This window comes from Mixophyes fleayi, chromosome 2, assembly GCF_038048845.1.
Source record: "Mixophyes fleayi isolate aMixFle1 chromosome 2, aMixFle1.hap1, whole genome shotgun sequence".
Taxonomy (NCBI): domain Eukaryota; kingdom Metazoa; phylum Chordata; class Amphibia; order Anura; family Limnodynastidae; genus Mixophyes; species Mixophyes fleayi.
This window is the reverse complement of record NC_134403.1, coordinates 65,188,522-65,214,912: the sequence shown is the minus strand read 5'-3', so window position 1 is coordinate 65,214,912 and position 26,391 is coordinate 65,188,522. Positions and strand designations below refer to the sequence as shown.

At 38.5% G+C, this 26,391-nt stretch overlaps 1 protein-coding gene across 1 annotated transcript; it reads left to right on the top strand.

The window, feature by feature from the left end:
* Positions 1-3,600: 3,600 nt before the first annotated feature.
* On the top strand, positions 3,601-13,004 carry LOC142139820 (keratin, type II cytoskeletal cochleal-like). The gene is made up of 9 exons (XM_075197688.1): positions 3,601-4,014; positions 5,082-5,290; positions 7,485-7,545; positions 7,868-7,963; positions 9,059-9,223; positions 9,324-9,449; positions 10,379-10,599; positions 11,440-11,468; positions 12,862-13,004. The coding sequence occupies exons 1-9, from the start codon at positions 3,601-3,603 to the stop codon at positions 13,002-13,004; spliced, it is 1,464 nt and encodes a 487-aa protein (XP_075053789.1).
* The last annotated feature ends 13,387 nt before the right edge of the window (positions 13,005-26,391 follow it).

The window sequence follows — 26,391 nt, the reverse complement described above, 5'->3', positions numbered from 1 at the left end:
ACAAGGTAGTGAAGACTTCTAGTAACAATCTGCAACAAGTTAGTCTTCTGTAACACTGGAAATCTGAAAGCAGGTATTGGTGGTAATACACTGCAGCAGGATAATGCAGAAACACCGGAGAGCTGAAAGCAGCTATTGGTGGTAATACACTGCAGCAGGACAATGCAGAAACACTGGAGAGCTGAAAGCAGGTATTGGTGGCAATACTTTGCAGCAGGATGATGCTGAAACACTGGAGAGCTGCAAGCAGGAACAGAGTCACAGACAAGCCGTGTCAAAGGTCACACGAAGAGATGCAAAAACGGAGGGACAAACAGAGATCAATACCAGGAGATCAATCAGGATAGGACACAGGAACAGCAACACAGGTAAAGGCTGGCAAAAGCTGCTAAGACAAGCAGGCTTTTATAGGCCCGGGCCAGGTGTTAAGCATCCTGAAGTAACGAGCCAGCTCTGGCAGGAAAGAAAGCAGTCTAAGTACCACAGTGGCCCCTTTGGTGGAACAGTGGTACTACAGGCAGGATATATATATATATATATATATATATATATATATATATATATATATATATATATATTACAGAAAGAAAGTTGTCAGCGCTTATCCTTTAAACTGCATATCTGTGTGTTTCTAGCAAAATGAAAACATGAGGTATTAGTTCATATTTTGATCAAAAGACTTAAGCCTGCATCCCACGTCAAGGGTACCTCATTATATGCAGGTCCTAAACTGACCTATATGCTTTAAACACTATTAAAATGCAGTTAAAATCAGATGCACTCACCTCCCAGGTATAGGGGTTTACATCTAGCAAAGGCTGGCTTGTGAGCCACACCCAAATGTGCCTTAAATAGGCTTGATGGACAGCTGCTATGACAAAAAGGCAATATTTTGAAACAAAACCAGAGAAAAATAAGCTTGCGCTCGGTATATCCCACATTATATATGGTACCAACTGCTTGGCAACAAGCCCCCCGCTCGGTATATCCCATATTATATGTGGTACCAGCTGTGTGGCAATATAAATGCCCATATATGTATACAAAACAGAAAGAAAGTTGTCAGTGCTTATCCTTTAAACTGCATATCTGTGTGTGTCTAGCAAAATGAAAACATGAGGTATTAGTTCATATTTTGATCAAAAGACTTAAGCCTGCATCCCACGTCAAGGGTACCTCATTATATGCAGGTCCTACACTGACCTATATGCTTTAAACACTATTAAAATGCAGTTAAAATCAGATGCACTCACCTCCCAGGTATAGGGGTTTACATCTAGCAAAGGCTGGCTTGTGAGCCACACCCAAATGTGCCTTAAATAGGCTTGATGGACAGCTGCTATGACAAAAAGGCAATATTTTGAAACAAAACCAGAGAAAAATAAGCCCGCGCTCGGTATATCCCACATTATATATGGTACCAGCTGCTTGGCAACAAGTCCGTGCTCGGTATACCCCATATTATATGTGGTCCCAGCTATATATAATACAAAGGACCCACGTAGTTCCTGGCAGACAGTAGCTGCAGGATGCAAATCGTGACAGGCGTATTCTGGCTATGCTTTTATAGTGGAGTTGACAGGATCGGGAGAAAGTCTGGATGTGAGGAATAAAACAGAGGGTGGAGACAAGTGTGACACCAAGGCAGTGGGCTTGGGAGACTGAGGAAATTGTGGTGTTTTTGACAGTGAGGGCAATTTGAGGGCAGGCGGTGACTCTGGCATGAGGGCAGATAATAAGCTCTGTTTTGGACATGTTGAGCTTTAGGTAGCGTTGGGGCATCCATGTGGAGATAGCAGAAAGACATAGATAGTACAGAAGTAGAGAGGACAGAGGAAGAGATATAGATTTGGGTGGCATCAGCATAGAGGTGGTATTGGAGGTCGAATGCGCCAATTAGAGTCCCAAGTAAAGAGGTTTATAATGGAAAAAGTAAAGGGACAAGAATAGAGCCTTGTGGAACACCAACAGATAGCGGGAGTGGAGGTTAGGATGTGCCAGAGGTAGAAACACTAGAGGCTATTTGAGTGAAGGGTGTGTAGGAGAAGAGGGTGATCAACAGTGTCAAAAGCAGCAGGGAGGTCCAGGAGAATGAGTATGGAGAAATGACCCTTAGACTTTGCAGTAAGTAGATCATTGATCACTTTTGTGAGAACAGTGTCAGTGGAATGCTAGGGGCAGAAGCCTAACTGCACAGAGTCGAGAATGGAATAAGAGGAGAGAAAGTGAGACAGCAGTTTGTAAACTAATTGCCTTGGAGGCAAAGGGGAGGAGAGAAATAGGGCGGTAGATGGAGAGAGAGGCTAGATCGAGAGATGGTTTCTTTAGAATTGGTGAGATAAGCGCATGTTTAAAGGCGGATGGAAATGTGCCAGTGGAGAGAGACAAGTTGAAGAGGTGAGATAAAGGTGGGCATACAGTAGAGCAGAGGGAGTAGAAACGTTGGGAGGGAATTGGGTTGAGGGACAAGTCTTCAGTTTCTGGAGAGAATGAATTAAGGGTGGATTGGGGAGTATAGGTAAAGGTGGGTAGAGTGAATGGAGTGAGGGGAATTTCGCATGAGGCAATATCTTGTCAAATGGTGTCGATTTTGTCTTTGAAATAGGTGGCAAAATCATGGGCTGTGAGGGAGGAATGGGGAGTAGGTGCAGGTGGGCAGAGAAGTGAGTTTAAGGTGGCAAAGAGGTGATGTGGGTAAGAAGACTGGATGGATGTTAGAGATTTGAAGAATGTTTGTTTGGCAATTGAAAGGGCAGCGCTGTAAGATGAAAAGATGGATTTATAGTGGATGAAATGGGATAGGAACGATATTTCCTCCAGTGGTGCTCTGCAGTGCAGGAGCACTTTTGCGGGTAGCGGGTCTGTTCGGTGTGCCATGGTTGGGGTTTGGATAATCATAGACTATATATAGTAGATGGAGCTGCATTGTCAAGGGCTGAAATGAATGTTTTGTTATAGAAAGAGGCAGCCTGATTAGGACAAGACAATGCAGTCATTGGAGAAAATAGTTGTTTTAGTAGAAATGAGAAGTGGATTGGGTAAAGAGTACTTAGGCTTCATGGTGTACTTTTCTCTACACTTTACTTACATAATTCTTTATTCCAGTAACACGACTACCATATAACCTGTAAGTGTTGGGAATGTGTTATTTTATCCTACAATATTAAGCGGGGTAAATGGACCCTAATTTATCCATATGTTAAACAATATTTTATTGTATTCTTTCAAAAGCCAGACATAGACTAATAACTGCATGCTAGTAAAATTACAAATAAATTGTGTATAATAAAAGCACCTATTACTCCACTATACATAATTGACACCATAAAAATTATATTACTGTAAAGGTATGATTAAACCACAAAAATGATATAGTTTTATTATAAATGATACATGCATACAGATGATACATACAGCTTTGATCAAACAGGTGTGTTGCTCATATATTTTTTGTAAATGTAGAAAATGACACTAGCAGTCTAATGAGAGTGGTAACACCCAGTTCAAGTATAAAAGCAGCAGGTGTCTGCTCCACAAGGCAGCGGCTGACTTAACTCCCCTTAGTAGACTTTGCTTCACATCCTCTGTGGAAGAACCATCATGTCTCATCACTCCATCCTCTCCTCCTCTGGCCACAAGGGCTTCAGCTCTTGCTCAGTTGCTTTACCTAAACATTCCAGCTCATACAACATCTTCTCACACTCTTCTAAACATCCAGGACATGGTCACAAGGCTCAGCATTGCTATAGCAGTAAGAGTGCACACAATTATGGATCAAAGGGCCATAAGATTTCAGCAACAAGTTTTCATGGGAAAAGTGGATTTGGTATTGGTGAGACCAGTTATGGTTTTGGAGGACTATCTGGTTGTGGAGGTATCACCTCTGTTACTGTCAACCAGGGTCTCCTAGCACCTCTGAACTTGGAAGTTGACCCAAACATCCAGAGAGTAAGGACAGAGGAGAAGAATCAGATTAAAGGTCTCAACAATAAGTTTGCCTCCTTCATCGACAAGGTACACCACTGCCTTAAAGGATTCAACTTCATACTGTTTGCCTTAAAAACAATTAGTTTGGAATATGTATAAGAGCAGCATTCTGATTTTATTCCCATGTCTAGATTTATATATTTATTATATTTGTTATTTATATTTGTTCTAGTAATTAAATGTTCTCAGTTACTTTCTGTAGCCCTTTCAAGGATTCTGTTTTTGTCATAGCATTTATCTCCTGGCTACATATCTCATTTATTTGCATATAAACTCTCAACATATTTCTTTACTTCCAGTTAGTGATTTTAATTGCCCCAAAGTTGATTAGTGTAATGGGAAATCCTGACCAGAAATATGCAACAAATATGCTGCAGATCACTTTCATAGGTCCGTTAGTAAAAGCCACAAATATAAGAAATGCCCTATTGGATCTAGTAATCTTTAACAATGCAGAGCTTTTAAAAATGATTTATCAAGAAGAACTAGTAATTAGAATTTTCAATACTGCCATGTCAAAATTTCCATACCTACACTTCTAAACTTTTACCTCAATCATTGTGTGTGTGTGTATATATATATATATATATATATATATATATATATATATATATATATATATATATATGCTGTTTGGACTGGGCTGTTATATGGTGGCATCGCCATGTCTTTGATTGCCTTCCTATACAATTTTTTTTACCAACTTTTTATTTGTAGGCACTGTAGAGATTGAAAAGTGTATTGGACATCTGTTTGGAAACACAGAAAGCAGTTTGACTGCTATAGAAAACAGAAAATAGTATAGTGATCCAGGGAGTTCGACATCCAGCATGGAGTCTGAGGGGAGTGTTTTCCCATTTGAAGGCAAATTGAATTAATTTCTTTATTGATTGGTTTGGCCTTCCTCTGAAAGAACTCGGGTTTATGATTCAGGGTTGAACATGGATATAATATTTATTTAGGTAATACAGTTTTACAGCACATGTATTATTACACTTTTACATCCAATATAAAACTTGTATTTTTATATTCATAATATATAGTGAAGATATATTTTGTTTCTCATGCTGTCCATTAATTTTTGATTTGCTTAGGTGAGATTTTTGGAACAACAGAATAAGATGCTAGAGACTAAGTGGGCTCTTCTACAAGACCAAAATACAGCCAGATTTCAGATTGAACCTCTGTTTGAAACTTTTATCAGCAACCTCAGGAGACAGCTGGAAAACCTGGAATGTGAGAGCGCTCGTCTGGATGCAGAACGGAACAGCATGGAGGGAACTGCAGAAGAATTAAGAAGAAGGTATTTAATTTGTCCTACTGTCTCTCACCACCCCTCCCATTAGAATGTAAGCCCTCGTGGGCAAGGTCCTCTCTACTTATTCTCCCACGTCTGTCTCCTGTCCCTCGTATGTTCTGTCACATATTTTACTGCACTCTGTGTGAGTCCCAATAGCACTACTCACACTCATCTGAGCTACTGACATGTATTACCTCATCTATTTGTTACTTGCTTCTGTATCCGGCGCTACGGAATCTGTGACGCCTTATAAATAAATAAATAATTAATAATAATAATAATAATAATAATAATAATAATAATTAACTTTTTCCTTTTTTCTTTTTTTTTAAGAAAAGAGTCTGGTAGACTTATCCTTTTACAATAAGTATAAATATTTTTATCTAACCTGATAATTTGGCAACTGGATTGCATTGTTCCATTAAAAAAAATTAATCAGGTAAACTATAACAGTCAAATGCGGTGTCAGAGAAAGTACAAATGTTGTATCTGATCTAATCAATTGGCTATTGGGTTATATCAGACAATTTCTGCTTTTCAAAACCCAGGACATGTATAGAAGGGGAAGAGTGTGTTCAATGTCATAGAGAACAGTATATGATTGACTGTAAGCTGGAGAATGTTCAACCAATCAGATTGCTGCCCTCTCCAACTTGCAGACTTCCTCTCCTTTCCTTTCTAATTTCCTGTCGCTGGATTGGTGCTAAATGTGAAAATTGTTTATTAATGAAATTAGAGTGTACAGACTATTTACCTTATTATTGACCCAACCATGGGGTAAATGTATTATCGTCCGGTTTTGTCAACTCGCGGGAGTTCGGCGAGTTGACAGCTTAAATTTAAAGCGGCGCTGCCTTGTAAAGGGAAGTTTCCCTTTACAAGGCAGCGCCACTTTAAATTTAAGCTGTCAACTCGCCGAACTCCCGCGAGTTGACAAAACCGGACGATAATACATTTACCCCCATGAGTCCTATGCCATTTATGGTAGATCTTTGTGATCAATTTTTGCAAAAGTCATTGTTCAATACAACTTAATGTACTATTTATTATATTTAACTGTAATTTGTACAAATACCTTGCTCCCTAACAATTAAATTCAAATATTGCAGTTTATTTGTAGTCATCAGAGAGTAAAAGAAAATATGCAATTTATTCTAAACTAATTAGTTGTCTCTACAAAATAACTGCTAATCAACAATTCCATGTGCACTTTATTGTATTAGTATACTAAAAAAAAACTAAATGGTACTAGTAAACATAGTGAAATGTTCCTTTATATAAATTGAATTCCAAATTTGTTTTATAAGTTTGCAAAACTGTGTACATTGCATAACTTTATGTATCTATGAATGTTTTGTCAACTGTCATTTTTGTACATTAGACTGCTCAGGTACAAAAACGGCCTGATTCATTAAAGAAAGCAAGCCAAAAAAAAAATAGTAACTTTGCACCTTGGCAAAACCATGTTGCATTGAAGGGGGAGGTAAATTTAAAATGTGGTGAGAGATTTATAGTTGGATAGGGTATGTCCTAAATCCACTTTAAATTTCAATGTACAAATAAAGCTATTAAGTATTTGTGTGCTAGATGAAAACACACACAGTATTTAACTTATGTGCAAAATAATAAACTCATTTGTACCCCTTGCATTGTAACATGATTTTGTCCAGGAGAAAACTTGCTCAATTTTTTGACTTACATTCCTCAATGAATCAGGCCCAATGCGTTTACACCACTTAAAGAATATTGAAAGCTAAATGTGCCAAAACTGAGACAAAAGTTAGAAAAATAACAGGTGTCTATTTATCAAATTGTAATTTCCCAGCATTTACTTTACTCTTGTAAGCTTCAATTTTTGCAGTCAAACATAAGCAAATTATACATTATGATGACATTTTTGCCTGCAATATCAAATTGGAAGAAAACGTTGAAACAGTCATTGTGCGTATTTATGAAATTTCAGGTGGGCAAGGTCATTGTTACTGGAGGAAAACAGTACAGAATTTAGTTTACACTGTTTGATACATTAACCCCCAAAATGATTTACACTTGTTAAATGGAACATTGGTTAACTTTCATATTATATTCTTTTTATATTTTATTTTATTTCTTAAGCATTGAACTTCTTGATCTATATTAACAAACAGTACACTCTGGTAATAGACTTATGAAAATATGTAATATATATAATTTGCAGGTATGAAGAGGAGTTAACCCGACATACTGCTGCAGAGAATGAATTTGCTGGACTAAAGAGAGTAAGAGATAAACAATACTTCATTTCTATAATTGTCATTTTAAAGCTACATCCATGCCACAAAATTATCCCACATGATTGAAGTGACTGATATTTATAGATAAACAGTGTTCTCTCTCTAATACAAGTTTTAATAAATGTGAAAGCGTGTTGCATTATTTTAAATGTGCAAACAAAAAATAAATCAATCCATTATGATTAATACACACTCTTAAAAAACATTATATGGAATATTTGTTTATATTCATTATATAAAATTGAATTTGCATAACTCTTAATCATCAAATAAATGGCTTTGTAATTAAATGTGCTCTAACCTGTAGGAGGTCGACGCAGCCATTATGAACAAAGCTGAGCTGCAGGCCAGAGCTGACTCCTTGACTGATGAGATCAACTTCTTAAGGACTCTGTATGACGCGGTAATGTTTGTGTGGCTACTTTACTTTAACACCTGTCTTTTTTTTTAAACTATTATACTCTGTGTATTACAGCCATCACACAAACTTTATATGTATAATATATACGTGAAATCATAAAACACACACACATAGAACTTTCCTTAGTGCTATGTCACTTTATGAAAGAAATGAATACATACTCTGTATTTGTGTTATTATATGCTCCTTTGCATTGTGCTCTTCGACTGCATTTAAAGCTGGGACATTTCTTGCTCTTTATCTTTGCTGTGACTTTACTGATAAACCCAGGAATCCCACTGAAGGAAGCTGTCTATCACTAACAATGTCCTACTACACTGTCTGCACATCACAGGAGCTGCACATGACTTTAATAGACACATGTAGTATACTTGAAGTATGTGTGTTGTTATCAATGTCACAATTACTTGTAAATCATGGCCATTTAGGTGTCATCACCATATGTAAAAATAATTTTCACTAGATTTGTGATCAAGCAGCTCTATCTAGTTTCTACCTTTTGTATACCCTGAGTTAGACATACATCATCATCTACCTTCTAAATCTCATTACTGTTCAATGACATATCCCCAAAATTACTAAGAGTCGGTATTTTATTTTTACTGGTATTGCAGAGTAAGAATTAAATTAATTACAAGGCATACAGAACAATATTAATGAAGATTCTGCTCTTAAATTATTACAATATAAAATAATATATATACTTTGATATCAACAGTATCAGTTGTGTATTTTGATAAATAAACAGTTAAGAGATCTATTATTCAGAAAGCTAGTGACAGATAACAGGTCTTTCTGTAATTTGTAGCACCAGGTCTAAAATATATCAAATAAGGTTTTAAAGTAGCAGGTGTCTAACCTTATTCTATAGGTGACTGTAAGAAGAGCCATAAGGTGCTCATGTCTGTGTGTCTGCAATACCATCCACAATCAGCAATAGTTTACTTTTTCTCACTGGTTCTCTGAACTTCTGATTTAAGAGCTTTATAGATAAGAAACATGTATTAGATTATTGTGATGTTGATAGCCTTTAGAAACCTAGTGTAAGACTTATTATTATTTTCTGTAACTCTGCAGGAGATTGGTCAGCTTCAAGCTCAGATCTCAGACACTTCAGTTATTGTTTCCATGGACAACAGCCGAAATCTGGACATGGAGAGCATCATCGCTGAGGTCAGAGCTCAATACGAGGACATTGCTAACAGAAGCCGAGCTGAGGCTGAGGCCATGTACCAGTCAAGGGTGAGTCTGACAAGCAGGCAGATACTACAATATAATTACATACATATTGGAGTAGACTAAAACAAGTAATAATAACATGGTTTTCTACTTTAAATTGCAGTTTGAGGACCTGCGCATGGCAGCTGGAACAAATGGAAATAATCTGCAGAACAGCAGGAACGAGATTGCTGAACTCAACCAAACCATTCAGAGACTTAAAGGAGAGATTGAGCGTTCTACATCCCAAGTAAGGGCTTTTTCCACTTAAAATTGAATTCAATCATCATCATTTAAATTTATATAGCGCCACTAATTCCGCAGCGCTGTACAGAGAACTCATTCACATCTGTTACTGCCCCATTGGAGCTTACAGTCTAAATTCCCAAATATAGACACACACTCACACACAGACAGAGAGGGAGAGGGAGGGAGACAGACAGACAGACACACAGACACACAGACTAGGGTCAATTTTGATAGCAGCCAATTAACCTACCAGTATGTTTTTGGAGTGTGGGAGGAAACCGGAGCACCTGGAGGAAACCCACACAAACACAGGGAGAACATACAAACTTCACACAGATAAGGCCATGTCCCATTGCTGTGAGGCAGAAGTGCTAACCACTACACCACTGTTCTGCCCAATAAGTTATTTATATATGCAACATAGTATTTCCTGTATTCTGGTGAGTCACCGAATCTGGCAGGTCCCCTGGCATCTTCTTTGGTCAGGGGAGACTCACTCCTAATGGTTGACAATGAACAACACATTGTCTGTAGGGTAACAACCTGCCTCAGTTGGAGCTGACAGAGCATCACTGGACTGTTACAGACATTGGGGGACACTCTTACTGATGCTAACATTTTTGATACAGATAGCAGTAAAGGCCGTCTCCTCTATAAAATGTCGGGGGAAACGCCAAATCTGGTATATTACTGGTAACCAGATAGATAATATGGGTACGTTTTACATTTATGTTTCATAATTTCAAGTTTTGGGTGGAGCCAAGAAGTTTGTTTCCAAGAAGTCACAAATGTGGTTTGTTATCCTAAGAAAGTGTTATTCTGGAAGTGACAGAAGCACATTATTCCTGTTATTTCTGACAAAAACAGTATTTCCCATATTACTCTCTATTACACCTCAGTTTAACAAGCAATTTTCTACTGTTGTCCCAGCGTGCTGCACTGGAAACTGCTGTCAATGAGGCTGAAGAACGTGGAGAAGCTGCTGTCCGAGATGCCAAGAATAAACTGTCTGAGCTGGAGGCTGCTCTACAGAAGGCCAAGCAGGACATGGCCCGCCAACTGCGAGATTACCAGGAACTGATGAATGTCAAACTGGCTCTGGATATTGAGATTGCGACATATAAGAAGATGCTGGAAGGAGAAGAGTGCCGGTGAGTGTAATATCCAAAAATAGGGGTTTTCCACCTTATTCATTCTCAAATAAGCTTAAACAAATCCAACCTATTTCACAAATAATTTCCTACATCTGCTACTTATGCTAGTAAATACACATATGTAACCACAAAGCATAGTTTTACATACACACTTACAAACAGTTGTCTCCATCCAAGTGGAGAGATTTATACAGTCCAATTTTTTTACCTAAATTCACCTCCCTTATTCAACCCCACGTAGATCCCAGCCATATTTCTCCTATCCATGCATTGCCCAGTTCCCTCACCTCCTCCTTGAGGCCTGTAAAGACAGCTTGGTCTATTTGCTAAAACAACCAATGTTTTGCTCAGTGGGGGAAAGGTTTTTATTTGCAAATATCTCCAGTACTTCACTAAATTATGTCATACATCACAAGCATACCGCATGTTGCCTTCCTATATTTTATCCGGTTACCCAACTCAAGAATTGATGGGACATTTAGCACTTAAAATTCCCTAACAAGTTTTTATTCGGAAGAACAATGAGCATACTCTGAAGTGGAGGAAATGGCCAAAGTTTGTTATTTATTAGAATTATATAAGTTTAGAATAACAATAAACTGCTTTGGCCGGTTGGTGCTTTGTAGGAGGATGACATTTTGACGTCATGGCCTAGTGGTGAGGCAACCATTAATGAACCAACCTTTGTTTTGCTCAGTGAGGAAAAGGTTATTGCCCAATAGTATATTTAATACATTACTAAGTAATGTCATACATCACAAACATATTATGTAGAAAACACTGAAGTTTTGTGTCTGATATTAAGCATCGATAATATGTATATATTCTTTTTTTTAGGTTGGCTACAGGAGGGCCTGTTAACATTTGTAAGTAAATATATTCTGTAATAAATAAATATTTGAAACAATTTGAACACACAAAGTCCCATACTTCAAAAACCTGTGTCACTTATTAGGCATACTACTAAAAAAGGATAAAAGCATTGTAATAACAAAAGATTGTGCTAATACACTAAATATCAGTTCATATGACAAGAGACAATATGCGTGTGAAGGAAGATGCGTGTGAAATGTCCACATATTTGTTTTTTGTTTTGATTAATATCTTCCAATTGATAGTAACACATTTATTTCACTTTTCTCTTAGGGCCATCGCAAAGCTGCATGTTGCGTTTTGACAGCAGAAATGCTATGCTGTGACGGGAACATCGTTCCCTATTCACTTTCATATCACACTGACTGAGAGCAACTTCACATATCCTCTCTTTAGAATGCCCTGGTTTCCTGGGCAGAAAATTGCAGCATTCTAAAAAGCCTTTTTGACCCAGACCTTGCGGTTGGAAACAAAACTTACAATTATCAGCTTCTCTTCAATGCTCAATGTTTTGCAGAGTAGTCGTGGCTGCTTGCAAACATTTTATGTTATAAATAGAGAAAAGAGGGAGATGTGAAATAATTATATATCAGCTTGAATCGCCATCTAACACGTAAATAAAAATAACTTAAAACATATGCTTATTATTCTGCTAGCTTCCAACTGCCAACAGGTTAAAAAACATTTTTTTGTAAAATCATGGTACTATCAAATGGAGAATATAAATGTTAAAATTGTGTGGTAACCTTTTCTGACAGTAATTGTTTACTAGCTAAGTTGCCAATTTAATATGTTTACCTCTGTCTATAACATTTTGCCTCATTAATAAAAAAAAGAATAAAGGCATTATTCACTTATATTACAAACAGGTACTGCAGTATCTGACAGAGCTTTAATGTACATCAAGATGGAAAAAGGCAGTACAAGGCACACAGTAAAAGCACCCGCACTAAACTATTCAATATATATTAAGGTTCTCATATCTAGATGGGGTTATAAAACATTTTGCTATCAACAAGCATGAATAATTAGAGGGAATGGAAAACCCCAGCAACATATATATTTACCACAATTTAAACTGGAGAAACTTGAGGCAGCTGGGTTTACTTGGTACAAAGAATGTGGGTAGCATGTGTGATGATCACATGACATTCACATTCAAAACTGGTACTCTTTCATCAATCAGTTATTCCTTGCTGCTGTTGACTCCAACAGCTGGTGGTTTCCATCAATCTTAGATTATTATATTTCATTGCAATAATTCCAACCTAATGCAGATTTTGTTATGTTTATATGCATTTTGCATTTATTTTACCATATATGTCAACAGCTGTTGGTTGTTTACAATAGCTGCAATGTTAACATTAATGTTTGTTTCTTGCTTAGCTGTTCTGCACTCCAGCACTGGGGGAAAACATCATTCAAGAGAAATGTCCCATTCAACAAGTGGGCATCATCATCACAAAGCAGGATTCAGTTCAAGCAGCCACGTCTCCAAACACCACTCTAACCACGGTCACCATTGTTAAACGGGATATGTAGACAATTTTCCAAAACACTTCACTGCATGTTACACAAGGAGAATGTCCTGTTGAAACAGCTGTGTTTATGCAATGTCTATTCACAAATTTTCACTCTTTCAAAAAGCGCTTTGCAAAATGCCATTTTTTCTTCTGCATCATGTATACCTTGTGATTTATTCTTTTTCTGCATTAAACTGATTTTTAAATGGTATCATTGTCACTCAATTTGCTTTAAATGTATTTACATTTTTTTAAAATCAAGTTTGATACATTGTTTAAATTTGCCAATTTAAGCTCATCATTATGCGTTACAAACATTCATAATAACTAATAGCTAATAGATAGATAGGCATCGCCAAGATGAAATTGAATGCTTCTGTGAATCTAGTCATCCTGACAGTAAAACAAAAGGCTGTTATACCACAAAATACTTTGTGTGCATCATTAGAGATGCCGGTGTCAGAATGCATTTATGTAGTGTACCCCAGGAAATCTGGTTAATTCTCAACAGTATAAATTACCACATACATATACTTTCTAAAGGTGTCACACAGTTAAATGGCCCAGAAACATATTGGGCCTGATTCAGAGTGAAACCCATGTGAAAGCGTAAATTGCTATTAAAAAATGACACGGAAGTGTAAGTATATGTAGTTGAATATGCGTCCAGGTCTGAATGAGTATGTCACTACCAGCAGTCTTAGAAGTCACTGGCCTGCCTCCATCACTCAGCAAGCCACTGATTGCTTTCATTCCCTATTAGAATCCTTAACAGAACCTAACTGGTTTCAGCCTCAGGCTCGAGGTGACATAACACCTCTGTCAAGAGTTACCACTAGTCCCCAGTATTGATGACACATGAGGCTGAACAGCCTACCAAGTTCCCCTGTATGTGGGTCAAGACTTACACCCAGGCAGATATCCAACTTAACCAATGGTAGCTTTAATTAACTGAACACCAAAAACAGGCACAAAACCGATGTACAGGAGTAATAGTTACAAGTATATACAATGGACACAAGGATAGTACAATTCGATACCAGCCCTATTACGGGCATTATGGGAAATCCGACTATAGGCTTAGACCTTGTTACCAACTTCTTCTACGCTTCTTAGCAAAAATGTCTCTGGATTGGTGAGCCTCAATGACTTCAAGCAAGGCAGAGATCTTGCTTCACTGTCACCTCGCTTTTGGAAAACTCACAGATTCACAAGACCTGGAGTAAACTACCCATAGAAGAGAAACAATGGTTCTCGCAGTCCTTCCTCTATCTCTGTCTTCAGTCAGCTGGCAGGACCCTTACTTTTTACACCATCTTGACAGGGGTGGGGTACGGAATAATGATGCTGATTATACAGACAAAACTTATCCCGATGTCTTCACACCGAAGGCCTCCTTCCCGACGAGGCTGTAGGATGACTGATGTGCCCACCAATTGCAAGTGAATGAAGAAGCCGGCGTGACTTGATGACGTCACTGGGAACTGCGACGCTGTTATCATTGCTGTTAAGGGGGTAATGCAAGTATGCGGCCATGGACAATGTACTTTACAAAGCGTTGTACATTGTCCATGGCCGCATACTTACATTACCCCCTTAAGAGCACCAATAAAAGTGTCGCAGTTCCCAGTGACGTCATCAAGTCGTGCCGGCTTCTTCATTCATCGCTATTGCTTGCAGTTGGTGGGCACATCAGTTGTCCTGCAGCCTCGTCGGGAAGGAGCCCTTCGGTGTGGATGTCGGGGTAAGTCTTGTCGGGGTAGTCAGCATTGATATGCTGACAACCACCGCTTGACAGGTAGCATCACACTCCAATCTTCAATACCTTGAACACTGATCTGTTTCTTCTTATACCCACAGAATAGCCTCAAGCTCTAGAGGTGTGTTTGGCTTTCCTGTGTCTTAGGATCTTGAGGCACAGAAATTCAATACACATTTCCTAATTAAGGTGATTAAATCAGGCACACAGAGCCATCATGTCTGGCTTGTGAATACACCCCTACCCATATTTACCAACTCTCTCGGAATGTCTGGGAGACTCCCGAATTCCAGGTAGGTCTCCCAGACCCCCGGGAGAGTAGGGAAACTTCCTAATGAAGTAGGTAGAATTAGTGCAGCAATGATGCGATTCTTCGGAAATCACGTCATTTTGGCCCCACTATCAAATAATGCGATTGTGGCATCACGTCAAGGGGCGGGGCTAAAAAGATGCAATTTTTCTAAGCCCTGTCCCCTCTGCCTATACCCCTCTGGGAACTCTAATTAGTGTATGATTTCCACAGATCTACAATACACATAGACTTACCCCTTTGGCCTAATTAAACAATAGGAAGCTCTAGGGCTAAGACCTCACCTACATTGTAAGGCTGGGTACACACTACAGCTTTTTTGACCAACTACTGGGCCAATCACACAATAAATGACCATTCGGCCCGATATTGCATTAATGTGTACACTCCCACAATCAACAATATCATTTCAAAGCACGTCATATGGTTTGATTTTATAAACAGACTAAAAATCTTGTTTAACGATGGAACAATGTCGTTCCAGTTCTGCAGTGTGTATGCACTCACTACCAGCAGTGTGGGCAGATCTCCAAAGAGTTTACAGAGTCACAATGTTTTCGGCCGATGATTATGACAGATGAAGAGCACAGATCTGACCGTAAACCTGGTTAAACGTGAACTGTACACAGGAATCGACGTCCTGATTGTGACTTTCAGTCGATGGTAAAATCATTAATAATATTGCATTGGTAGAAATTTTCTGTAGTGTGTACCCATCCTAACAAATAACACAACGCCATCACATATATTACCAATATTAAGGCTGATATTCAAAGTATGGGGGTGAGCAGAGACATGCTCTGGGAAATGAAAAAACACATAGTGAATACAGATGGTCATAACGTGTGCCAGGGCAGACACTCTAGGGGGATATGGGTATAAATAGTACGTATTCAATGGCTTTCATCACACAGGAACTATAAGAACTTGATCACTGCACTCCTCAAGAAGTATAGCATCTATTAATGTTTCTTCAACTCCTATGTGCAGCCTCCCCGACAGCAGCACACCCATACCCACAGTCCCATCTGCTGTGTTTTCAGCAGAGACCTCATCATCAACATTTATTTATTTTTATTGCACCACTAACTCCGTAGCGCTGTACAGAGAACTCACTCACATCAGTCAATTATCACTCACTCATACCAGATAATTACTCTGCTGCTCTTACAGAGGGAACCAACTACATTGGGTTGCGACCAGGGCTGGTGCAAGCAAGCCTGGCGCGCCACTGCAATAAAATAAATTTGCGCCCTCCTCATTTATAAATTATTTGTTCATTGAAAAATGCTTTTCTTCTTTCAATACAAATCATATAATAAACTTTAATATAGAGAGTAATCCAAATAAATACAATAACAAGGAAACATTAATTGCTATATGAGTAATATTAATGAAGTATATGTATTTGTTGTAATAATAAAATTTTACAGTTTTGTCAAATCACATTTTGTGCGAAGTATAGAAGAGAAAAGCTGCATCTCCTTCATCTCGCTGCATGGTCCTTCATAACACTTTTGCCCCTTCATAACACTGTGCTCTTCATCATCACACTTTTGTGAGGTATGGAGTTGGATATGTAATTAGATAAGGAGACCACACACTCACCTGAAAGAGCAGTGTCTGACTGGTGTGGGCATGCCCTGGTTGCTTAGGTTTATTCTCTCCTTCATATCCTGATCCTCCTATCCCATTCCCCTGGCAGTGGTCTCCATTATAGCTACCCAGCAATAAGTGAGGCAAACATTCCAGTGCTGGCTCCCTGAGCTTTTGAGACTCAGGGAATCCACAGCTCAGTCCCTGATACACTAACCATCTAATAATGCACATGAGAGAAGCGCTGGACAGAGGAAAAATATTTTTTTATTACTGGTGCAGGCGTAGCGGAGCCCCCCTTGCCTTGTTGACTCTGTTTACCACGTTCCATGGACCCTGAACGCGACCTGGGTGCTCACTAAGTGAAGTCCATGTCCTCTTGAGTGGATCCCTGGTAAAGTCTGGTGAGGGTCTTAGGCACCATGCCACTGAATTTGTTTGTACCAATCCCTAATGATAATTATTGTCATCTGTGTGTGTGTACACCACTACACTTACTGTCTATATCTGTTCCACAGTGCAAAAAAACGCAAAGATACGGTGCACAAACTGGCATACTTGTCACTCAGAATCAGGACCATATTGTTAGTAGTTTTATTTAATTTGTACTTTACTTTCATGCATTTTCACAGTACTCACTTGTGCTTGGTAATGAATTCCATAAGTGGGTAGCAATACGGGAGAAGTCTTGTAAATGGTAGTGAGAGGTGGTTACCAGAGATAAAGTGAGGTGCAGTTCAGAGGTAGATCTAAACAGTTGAGAAGAAGAATATTTTGATATGAAACTAAAGATGTATGAAGGGAAGGGAGGTTTTATTGAGTGCTTTGTAGGTAAGGATGAGCAATTTGAATTAGGTTCTGGAGCATTTGCCAGATGGTACAGAAGATGTGTAGTGGTGAGAGAGGAAGATTAGTTTTGCTACAGAATTTAAGATGCTTGAAGGGTTTATAGATAGGTGAGGAAAAGTCCGACAGAAGGAGGCTGCAGTAGTCAAGATGGGAAATGATGAGATATTGGGTAAGAGTTTTGGAAGCATCTTGGTTCAGAAAAGGGTGTATTCTGGCAATATTTCCAAGGTTCAGGCAACAGGACTGGTAGAGAGTCTGGATATGAGGAATAAAGCTGAGGGCGGAGTCAAGTGTGGCATCAAGGTAGCTGGAAATATTTTTTTACTTACCACAGTCCTGCAGTGCTGGGTGGGGTATTGTTTAAATGAATATTAATATTAAATATAGTGTTACTTAATAAGGTGTCCTGCAGTGCTGGGGAGTGGCATGTTTATAAAAAATTAATCCTACTGCCCTAAATATAAAACTATCAATTTTGATCCGCTCACATTAACCACTTCTAATTTTTCAAATTTTCACACCAGCACTTCCAATTTTTCAGTTTGAGAATGGATGACATATATCATGAGTTGGTCAGCTTAACATATATTGCAATATGTGGAACTAACATTCTCTGTTTTTAATATAGAACAGTACTTGATATAACATTAATTATGTGTTTGGAGAGTGCAGAGTATCCCTGTTTTCTTATATATATATATATATATATATATATATATATATAAATAAAAAGCAACAATCGATATAAAAAGGCGCTATTTTACCACAGAGTGAACACCACCTTTGTGGATCTCAAGGAGTGATGGTAGTCCAAAAAGTCCCAAAAATACACACTTAGCTCATTTAAGAGCGGCAGCCTCAAGAACCTGCGGCCAGATGGTTAATCCAGACATGTAGAAGTTACAGCAATAGAAACAGGAAAGGCGCTCCAATGTGTATTATCAGATATAAAAATGGACAAATGGGTATTAATCTGCGTACCGTGAGGATACAATCAATGATTGGAGTAGAGGGGGAATCTTCTTCAGAGGCTATATCCCCAAATCTCCATCAGTGAGGACTTAGGTACCTAAGCTGAAGGGGATTTAGCCGCTACCAGTGCAGGAGGCAGCTGGCAGATAATAGGTTTTCTAACAGAGGATCTGTGTGTTTGACTTGATGTGTGCCTCTGGTCTGAAGAAAATTAACAATCCTGTGGAATCTGGTCCGCAGATAATTTGCACTTTTGCACCTAGATGTGCACACACGGGGATTCATGTGTTTGATATGCTATTTGCTACATTATTTGGTGAATAAGGTGGTGGACCACACTTGTATGGTGAAATTCATACAGTACTACACTATATGTGTTCTTTCTCTTTTTTCTGCATTGTCGTCCTCACTGATGGATATTTGGGGATATAGCTTCTGAAGAAGATTCCCCCTCTACTCCAATCATTGATTATATCCTCACGGTACGCAGATTAATACCCATTTGTCCATTTTTATATCTGATAATACACATTGGAGCGCCTTTCCTGTTTCTAATGTAATATATATATATATATATATATATATATATATATATATATATATATGTAATACATATATATTTATATATATATATATATATATATATATATATATATATATATATATATATGTATGTATGTGTACATATATTTATATATATCTTGTTTTGTTGAGGCCCTATATATATATATATATATATATATAAATATATATATGTATTGGGCCTCCACAAAACAAGATAGCAATAGGCTTAAGGCAGCTAAGGTAAGTGTCCTGTCAATGAACTGTGAGACTGCAGCGAGAGGCTGGTTAGATCAATGGCACAAACACACAGCAGTTTATATCACATCTAGGAAACATTGCAAGTGCCACTCAGCAGTGTCAGGAAAGAAAAATGGTTCAACATGGAATTGTCCGTGGGCTCTCCCAGCCACTCTTACGTTGGATCTTAAAAAGGACATGCACAGTTTAACAAACCAAGCACTTAAGCGACAAGGAGTGGCACTTTTGTGGCTGAAGTGCTTGATTTAATTGGGCCCACTACAAAACAAGCTAAGAATGGGCTTAAGGCAGCTAAGCTAACAGTGCTGTCAATTAACTTTACAGTGGCAAGTTGTTGTTGTCATCATCTTCAGCCTCATGAGTGTGTACATCATCCTCACACAATATTAATTCATCCCCGCAGGAATCCACCATTACAGAAGTCTCTTAAACATAAATGTAAAAAACAAAAATGTAAAAAATATGCTTTTACCTTTTTAAAGAAAAAAATAAATCTTTAATAAAGGTGAAACTTTACTGTAGAAAAACATAAAATTGCCCATTATACCCAAAATAATAATTGGCATTCCAACATCAGCTAGCTTCCTTCTCTCAGCTAGCTCCCACCACCTGCAATCTACACTGTCATCCTCCTCACACTCATCAGCATGTACATCATCCTCACACAATACTAACTCATCCCTGCTGGAATCCACCTTTACAGAAGTCTCTGTACTTTGATGTAATTGCCGGTAAAGGCCTTCCTCGTGGAATTTGCAGTCATTTTAATGAACAACATCTTTTCTTCATTTTTAGGAAGTAGCCATCTACGCCGGTCACTTACAAGCTTCCCTGCTGTGCTAAAAACTCTTTCAGAGTACACATTGGAGGGTGGGCAGCTTAGGTAGTGCAAAGTGAGTTTGTACATGGGTCTCCAAATTGCCTTTTTTTCCTCCCAGTATGTAAAGGGACTGTCTATTTGCACGCTTTCATGTGCCACTTCAGCTGTCAACTTTCAGGATCTCATTGCATCTCTTGTGATCTGGGGCAGTTGGAAAGAAAGAGAAGACATAGCTCTGAAACCTAGGATCAAGCATAGTCATCAAAATGTAGTGATCTGATTTCAAGATGTTGATAATTCTTCGATCCTGGTGAAGTGAATAAAGTACTTGATCTACATGTCAGACATATTTAGCGTAATTGCTTTGTTTAATCTCCAACTTCAATTTCTCAAGCTGCTTTACCAAAAGTCTAATTAAGGGAATCACTTTGCTCAAGCTAGCAGTGTCTGAACTCACTTCACAGGTGACTACTTTGAATCGTTTCGGCACTTAGCACAACACGGAAAGTTTTCTACACTGCGTTGGACTAAAATACATTCCCCCTCTTTTCCCAATGTTATGGCTTGTGGAGTAAGCGTGGATGGCTTTTCGCTGTTCCTCCATCCTCTCAAGCATATAAAGTATAAAATTCCACCTTGTTAACCCCTCTTGCTACAGCTGCTGCAATTTCCTACATGCCGAATACGTCCCAAAATTTTTCGGCCCGCAGACAGCATCTCTTCCATGTCTCTGTTATTTTTCAAAAAGTTCTGTACCACGAAATTGATTGTGTGATCAATGGAATGTGAAAGATTTCACCCAGTTGTAATGATCTCACAATATTGGTGGTGTTATCAGAAATGGCATAGCCTTAGCAGGGTATAAACGGGATAAGCCATTTTGCAATGACATCCCTTAGTTTTTTAAACAGGTTGTCAGCTGTATGCCTCATAGTGAAGCCGGTGATACCCAGAGTAGCCTGCTTCTAAAAAAGCTGGCGTTGTTGGGTACATGCTGCTGCTGTTTCTGCTCCTGAAGGTGATTCACCAACCCAGTGGGCTGTCACAGTCATATAATCTTTAGTTTGCTCAGTTATGCTTGTTCACATATCTGTGGTTAAGTGTACAGTGGGTAGAATGCCATTCTGCAGCCCAATAATGAAATTTTATCAAACCTTCTGGTAGAGGTGAGGAAATGCTTTTCTAGTAAAATAGTGTTGTGGATATTAGGTGCAGATCTAATACTATCATAGTCACCATGGTGTCTGTGATCCGCTTTGCAACTGGGTGACAGCTTTCATAATTGCTTCCTCTTGCAAAGGATTGTTTAACAGTCAATTGTTGTAAACTAGTAGTAGTCTTCTTCTTGGTCTACTTTTGGGATGAAGATGCACCCCCAACAGCAGCAGCAGTAGTAGTGGGACTAACGGTCAAGAATTCTTCAGAGGAATCCTGAATAGGAGAGAAGTCATCTAGCCTTAGCAACTGCAGGACTATTTCCGATCACTAGTGAGGATATTGATGAGGAAGGTGTTGTCGGTGTGGCTTTACAAACACTACAAATGGCTAGACAACTATTATCAGGATTGGGTAAAAATAATTCCATACATAAGAGGATGATTTTTTTGGTCTTATGTCTTACGTATGAGCCATGGCACAGAGCAATGTGACTGGAGATTGACAAGAATACTACCACCTCTCCTGTTTCTGTATGAGCAATGGTACAGAGCAATGTGACTGGAGAGCGACAAGAACACTGCCACCCCTCCTTTTTCTGTGAGCTATGGCACAGAGCAATGTGTCTGGAAACTTAAGAACACTGCCACCCCTATTATTTATGTTTCAGCACTGACAATGAGCAATGGCATATACACCGTAGACTGGCAAGAACACTGCCTCCTCTGCTGTTTCTGTGTGAGCTGTGGCACAGAGCAATGTCACTGGAGACTTTTAAGAACACTGCCTCCCCTATTGTTTCTGTTTCAGCACTGAACACTGCCACCTCTCCTGTTTCTGTGTGAGCTATGGCACAGTACAATGTCACTGGAGACTTTTAAGAACACTGTTACCCCTCCTCTTTCTCTTTCATTACTGATGCTGCCCAACTGCAATGGAGACTGCCAAGAACCCTACTACCCTTCTGTGTCTCTCTGTGGAATGGCGTGGGATCTCCATGGAGTATGGTACTTTATCAAGTCCAAAAGTTGCGAGATCCGGCGAAAGTACTGAGCAAATTCGGCTCGGTATTCGGATCTCCGATGGTCGGGTGGGCTCGGCTTTTCGAAAACCGAGCCCGAGCATCTCTAATATATGCTTTGCTCCACTGCACTCACCTACAACATTGTTATTGTTATTCTAGCTACTTAGAGATCTATAGTAAAAACAAGGAATGTTAGATCCACATACTGCAATACATGTTAAGCTGACCTAATACACGCCAAATTCTACCCCTTCTGGCCAGTTCTACACTAAATAAAAACATGAGTTCAAGTTGAATGTTAACATAATCATTGCTATAATTTTTAACTGGGTCTTACCTGCACACAGGAATATAGGATTGTCCCTGTCTGCCTAAATGCTTTCTCTCAGCCTCAATCACATGAAGTAAAGCACCAGGTGTCCAATGTGCGGAGCTCCTCCAATCAGGACTCAGTACACACTTCTCAGTACATGACCCTGGTGCTAAATTTCACATGATAGACCAGCAGTTTGGACTGCCCCTTCTGCAGTGTCAGTATGGTGATGCTATCACAATTCGGGAACTCTGGTCCTGTTTGCCTATATGTCAGTTTAATAATAATAATAAAAAAATTAAGTAAATGACATCCAAGTAGTGGGTGGGCTTGATGATCCACTGAGACCCATCAGGTACTAGGTAGCTGCCTATACTGCCTAACATGTAATCTGGTCCTGCCAAAGTGCATAGGTTTGTGGACCAAGATGGTGGCAAGTTTGGAGTAACAAAATTGCATTTAATCCCAATATCCCATCACAGTCATAATTAATTTAAGGCATAAATGAGGCTAAACCAAACAGCATTTTAGGAAAACAAATCTAAATTACCTCAATGAAAGGGGTGCATCTAAAGAGGTATGAGAATGGACTTTGATGTAACATTTATACATTAGAAAATGCTGTATAAACAAAGCATCTGTTAATCCTCTATGCACAGTTGAAACCATGAAAATGATATCAAGGATAAGAAGGTGTGATTAAACCACAAAATTATAATGTTTTATTACAAATGATACATATTCTTCTTAAGCTTTGATCAAGCAGGTGTGTTGCTCATTTGTTTTTTTATAAATGTTAAAAAAAATGACGCTACCAAGCAACAATTCAAGGAATAATTCAACATAATGACGGTGGTAACACCCAGTTCAAATATAAAAGCAGAAAGTAACAGGTTCACAAGGCAGCAGCTGACTGGACTCTTCTGAGTAGACTGTGCTTCACATCTTCTGTAGATCAGATCTGTTAGAAGAACCATCATGTCTCATCACTCCATCCTCTCCTCCTCTGGGCACAAGGGTTCAAGCTCCTGTTCTGTTGCTTTACCTAAACATTACAGCTCACACAGCATCTTCTCACACTCTTCTAAACATGCAGGACATGGTCACAAGTCTCAGCATTGCTTTAGCAGTAAGAGTGCCCACAATATTGGATCAAAAGGACATATGATTTCAGTTGGAGGTTTTCACTTAGGAAAAAGTGGACACGGATATGGCTTTGGTGCTGGTGGCTTTGGGAGATCATCCTGTTCTGGAGGAATCACCTCTGTTACTGTGAACCAGGGTCTCCTGGCACCTCTCAACTTGGAGACTGACTCAAGCATTCAGAGACTGAGGACAGAGGAGAAGGATCAGATTAAAGGTCTCAACAACAAGTTTGCCTCCTTCATTGACAAGGTACAGTACTCACGTAAATGGCTTGGCTTCATATTGCTTGCCTTTAAAAAAAAAAAAAAAAATACATACATGAGTTACAAGAAATGCAAGGAAACTTGCAAATGCCAATCATATTGGCTAAGTTGGAAAATGAATAGCAGATTGCAAAATAGATCATGGCAAATTCCCCAAAAAAATCCAGATATCAATAGTAAAAAATCAAGGACTGAACATGTTAGCCCCTAAAAACATATAATTGGGAATTGGCTGCATTGGACAGAAAGCATAATGATTCAAATATTTATTTTTCTTTGAATAAAGAAATAAGATTTAATCAATATATTGTATAATGTATAATAATGCTACAGAAACAAAAAGACTAGGTACAAAAAAACAATAACTGTTTACCTTGGTCATATAACCTATATTCATGAGTCTCCAGATAACTAAATTCAGCTATTTCTAAATGTAAAGACTCTCTACTGACTAGTATTGTATGGACAAAAGCAAAAAATTAAATGTTGTGCCAATATCCATTTAGGAATTGAGATCACCTTGTGGTAACTATAGACTAATAACTTTAGTGGACAGGATATTTAAAGTATTTTTAAGAGACCAAATCCTAGAATGCACTGTAGAGGTTATATTATTAGCAATAGCTAGCATTTTATTAAAATTAAACTTATCAAACAAATCTAATTGCATTTTGTGAGGTAGTGAGAGGAAAATGGGATAGCCGGATAAAAAGGGATATAGGGGTAAATTTATCAAGCTGCGAGTTTCCAGCAGGTTTGAAAAGCGGAGATGTTGCCTATAGCAACCAATCAGATTCTAGTTATCATTTATTTAGTACATTACACAAAATGATAGATACTAGAATCTCATTGGTTGCTATAGGCAACACCTCCACTTTTCAAACCCTCTGGAAACTCGCAGCTTAATCAATTTACCCCATAGTAATTAGTGTTTTGTAAATGCATTCCACACTGTGCCTCACATGCACCTGCTGCACATGGACAGAAAATTGGCTTAAATAATAAGTCCAGATAGTAGTTATTTATGGTTCATATTTGGAGAGAACTAACATTATGTGTCCAACAGAGATATGACTTGGGACAAATGCTATTTAATTAAGCCATAACTGATAAAAGTTTGTGTTAAAATACTCTATCTGTGTTTGCAGATGATGCCAAACTATACATTATAATACATTTAATAAAAGATGTATTATTCTTACATAAATTGGAAGATAGACCTGTAACATGGCAGAAAGTGGAGATGTTGCCTATAGCAACCAATCAGATTCTAGTTGTCATTTTGTAGAATGTACTAAATAAATGATAACTAAAATCTGATTGGTTGCTATAGGCAACACATAAACTTTTTCAAACAGTTTAGCAAATATAGCCTTTATCTCCAGAGCAAATCTCCAGGCTCCCCTGTGCAGGGCCATCTTAACAACATTATGGGCCCCCGGGCAAAGCAGTGCACCGGGGCCCCTAGATATAGATATATAGATGTATACAGATATAGATATAGATATAGATATAGATATAGATATAGATATAGATATAGATATATAGAGATAGAGATAGATAGATGTACTTGCTCAGTGACCCTTGTAGGGTTTTTTGCAGGTTTTTTCTTTTGCAGGATTATTTATTCTCATTAAGAGCCATGGCTATGGGGCCCCCTTGCCCGTGGGGCCCCCGGGCAGTTGCCCATCGTGCCCAATGGAAAAGATGGCCCTGCCCCTATGACCCACACAGTATATCCACAAGGGCAATCCTTATTGATGACAGAAAAGAGATTTGAGCTCCACCTTTTAAAAAAGTTCTTAATAGTAAGAGCAGTAAAATGCGCTCCCCAAAAAATGGTATTGGTGAATACTATAGATTTAAGTAAGGACTGGACATCTTCTTAGCAGGTGGTGCTGGCATGAAAAAAAAATAGAATAGTATTGATCCAGGAAATCACCAGTATGTTTTTTTTATTATTATTAAGGTAAAATGGACTAAGCTTTTAATGTTTTTTTAATTTTCCCTTACTCTGGATTAACTATGATTTTTAAGGACAAAAGGTTAAACATGGTCATACTGTCTATTTATAAAATGCTGATAATACAATATGTTGTTTTTTTTTAGTTTCACAATGTCCTTTAAATTTTGCTTTGTTTAGGTAAGGTTTCTGGAACAACAGAACAAGATGCTAGAGACTAAATGGGGCCTTCTACAAGACCAAAATACAGCCAGATTTCAGATTGAACCTCTGTTTGAGACATTTATCAGAAACCTCAGGGGACAGCTAGAAAATCTAGAATGTGAGAGAGCTCGTCTGGATGCAGAACGGAACAGCATGGAGGGGACCGTTGAAGAATTAAGGAGAAGGTATTCAATTTA

What these genes read in the sequence shown, in the direction of transcription:
- LOC142139820 (XM_075197688.1), top strand. Translation starts at nt 3,601, where the DNA reads ATGTCTCATCACTCCATCCTCTCCTCCTCTGGCCACAAGGGCTTCAGC. An exon ending in AATTTGCTGGACTAAAGAGA is followed by an intron (nt 7,546 to 7,867) that starts GTAAGAGATAAA and finishes TCTAACCTGTAG; the next exon opens with GAGGTCGACGCAGCCATTAT. An exon ending in AGGAGGGCCTGTTAACATTT is followed by an intron (nt 11,469 to 12,861) that starts GTAAGTAAATAT and finishes TTTCTTGCTTAG; the next exon opens with CTGTTCTGCACTCCAGCACT.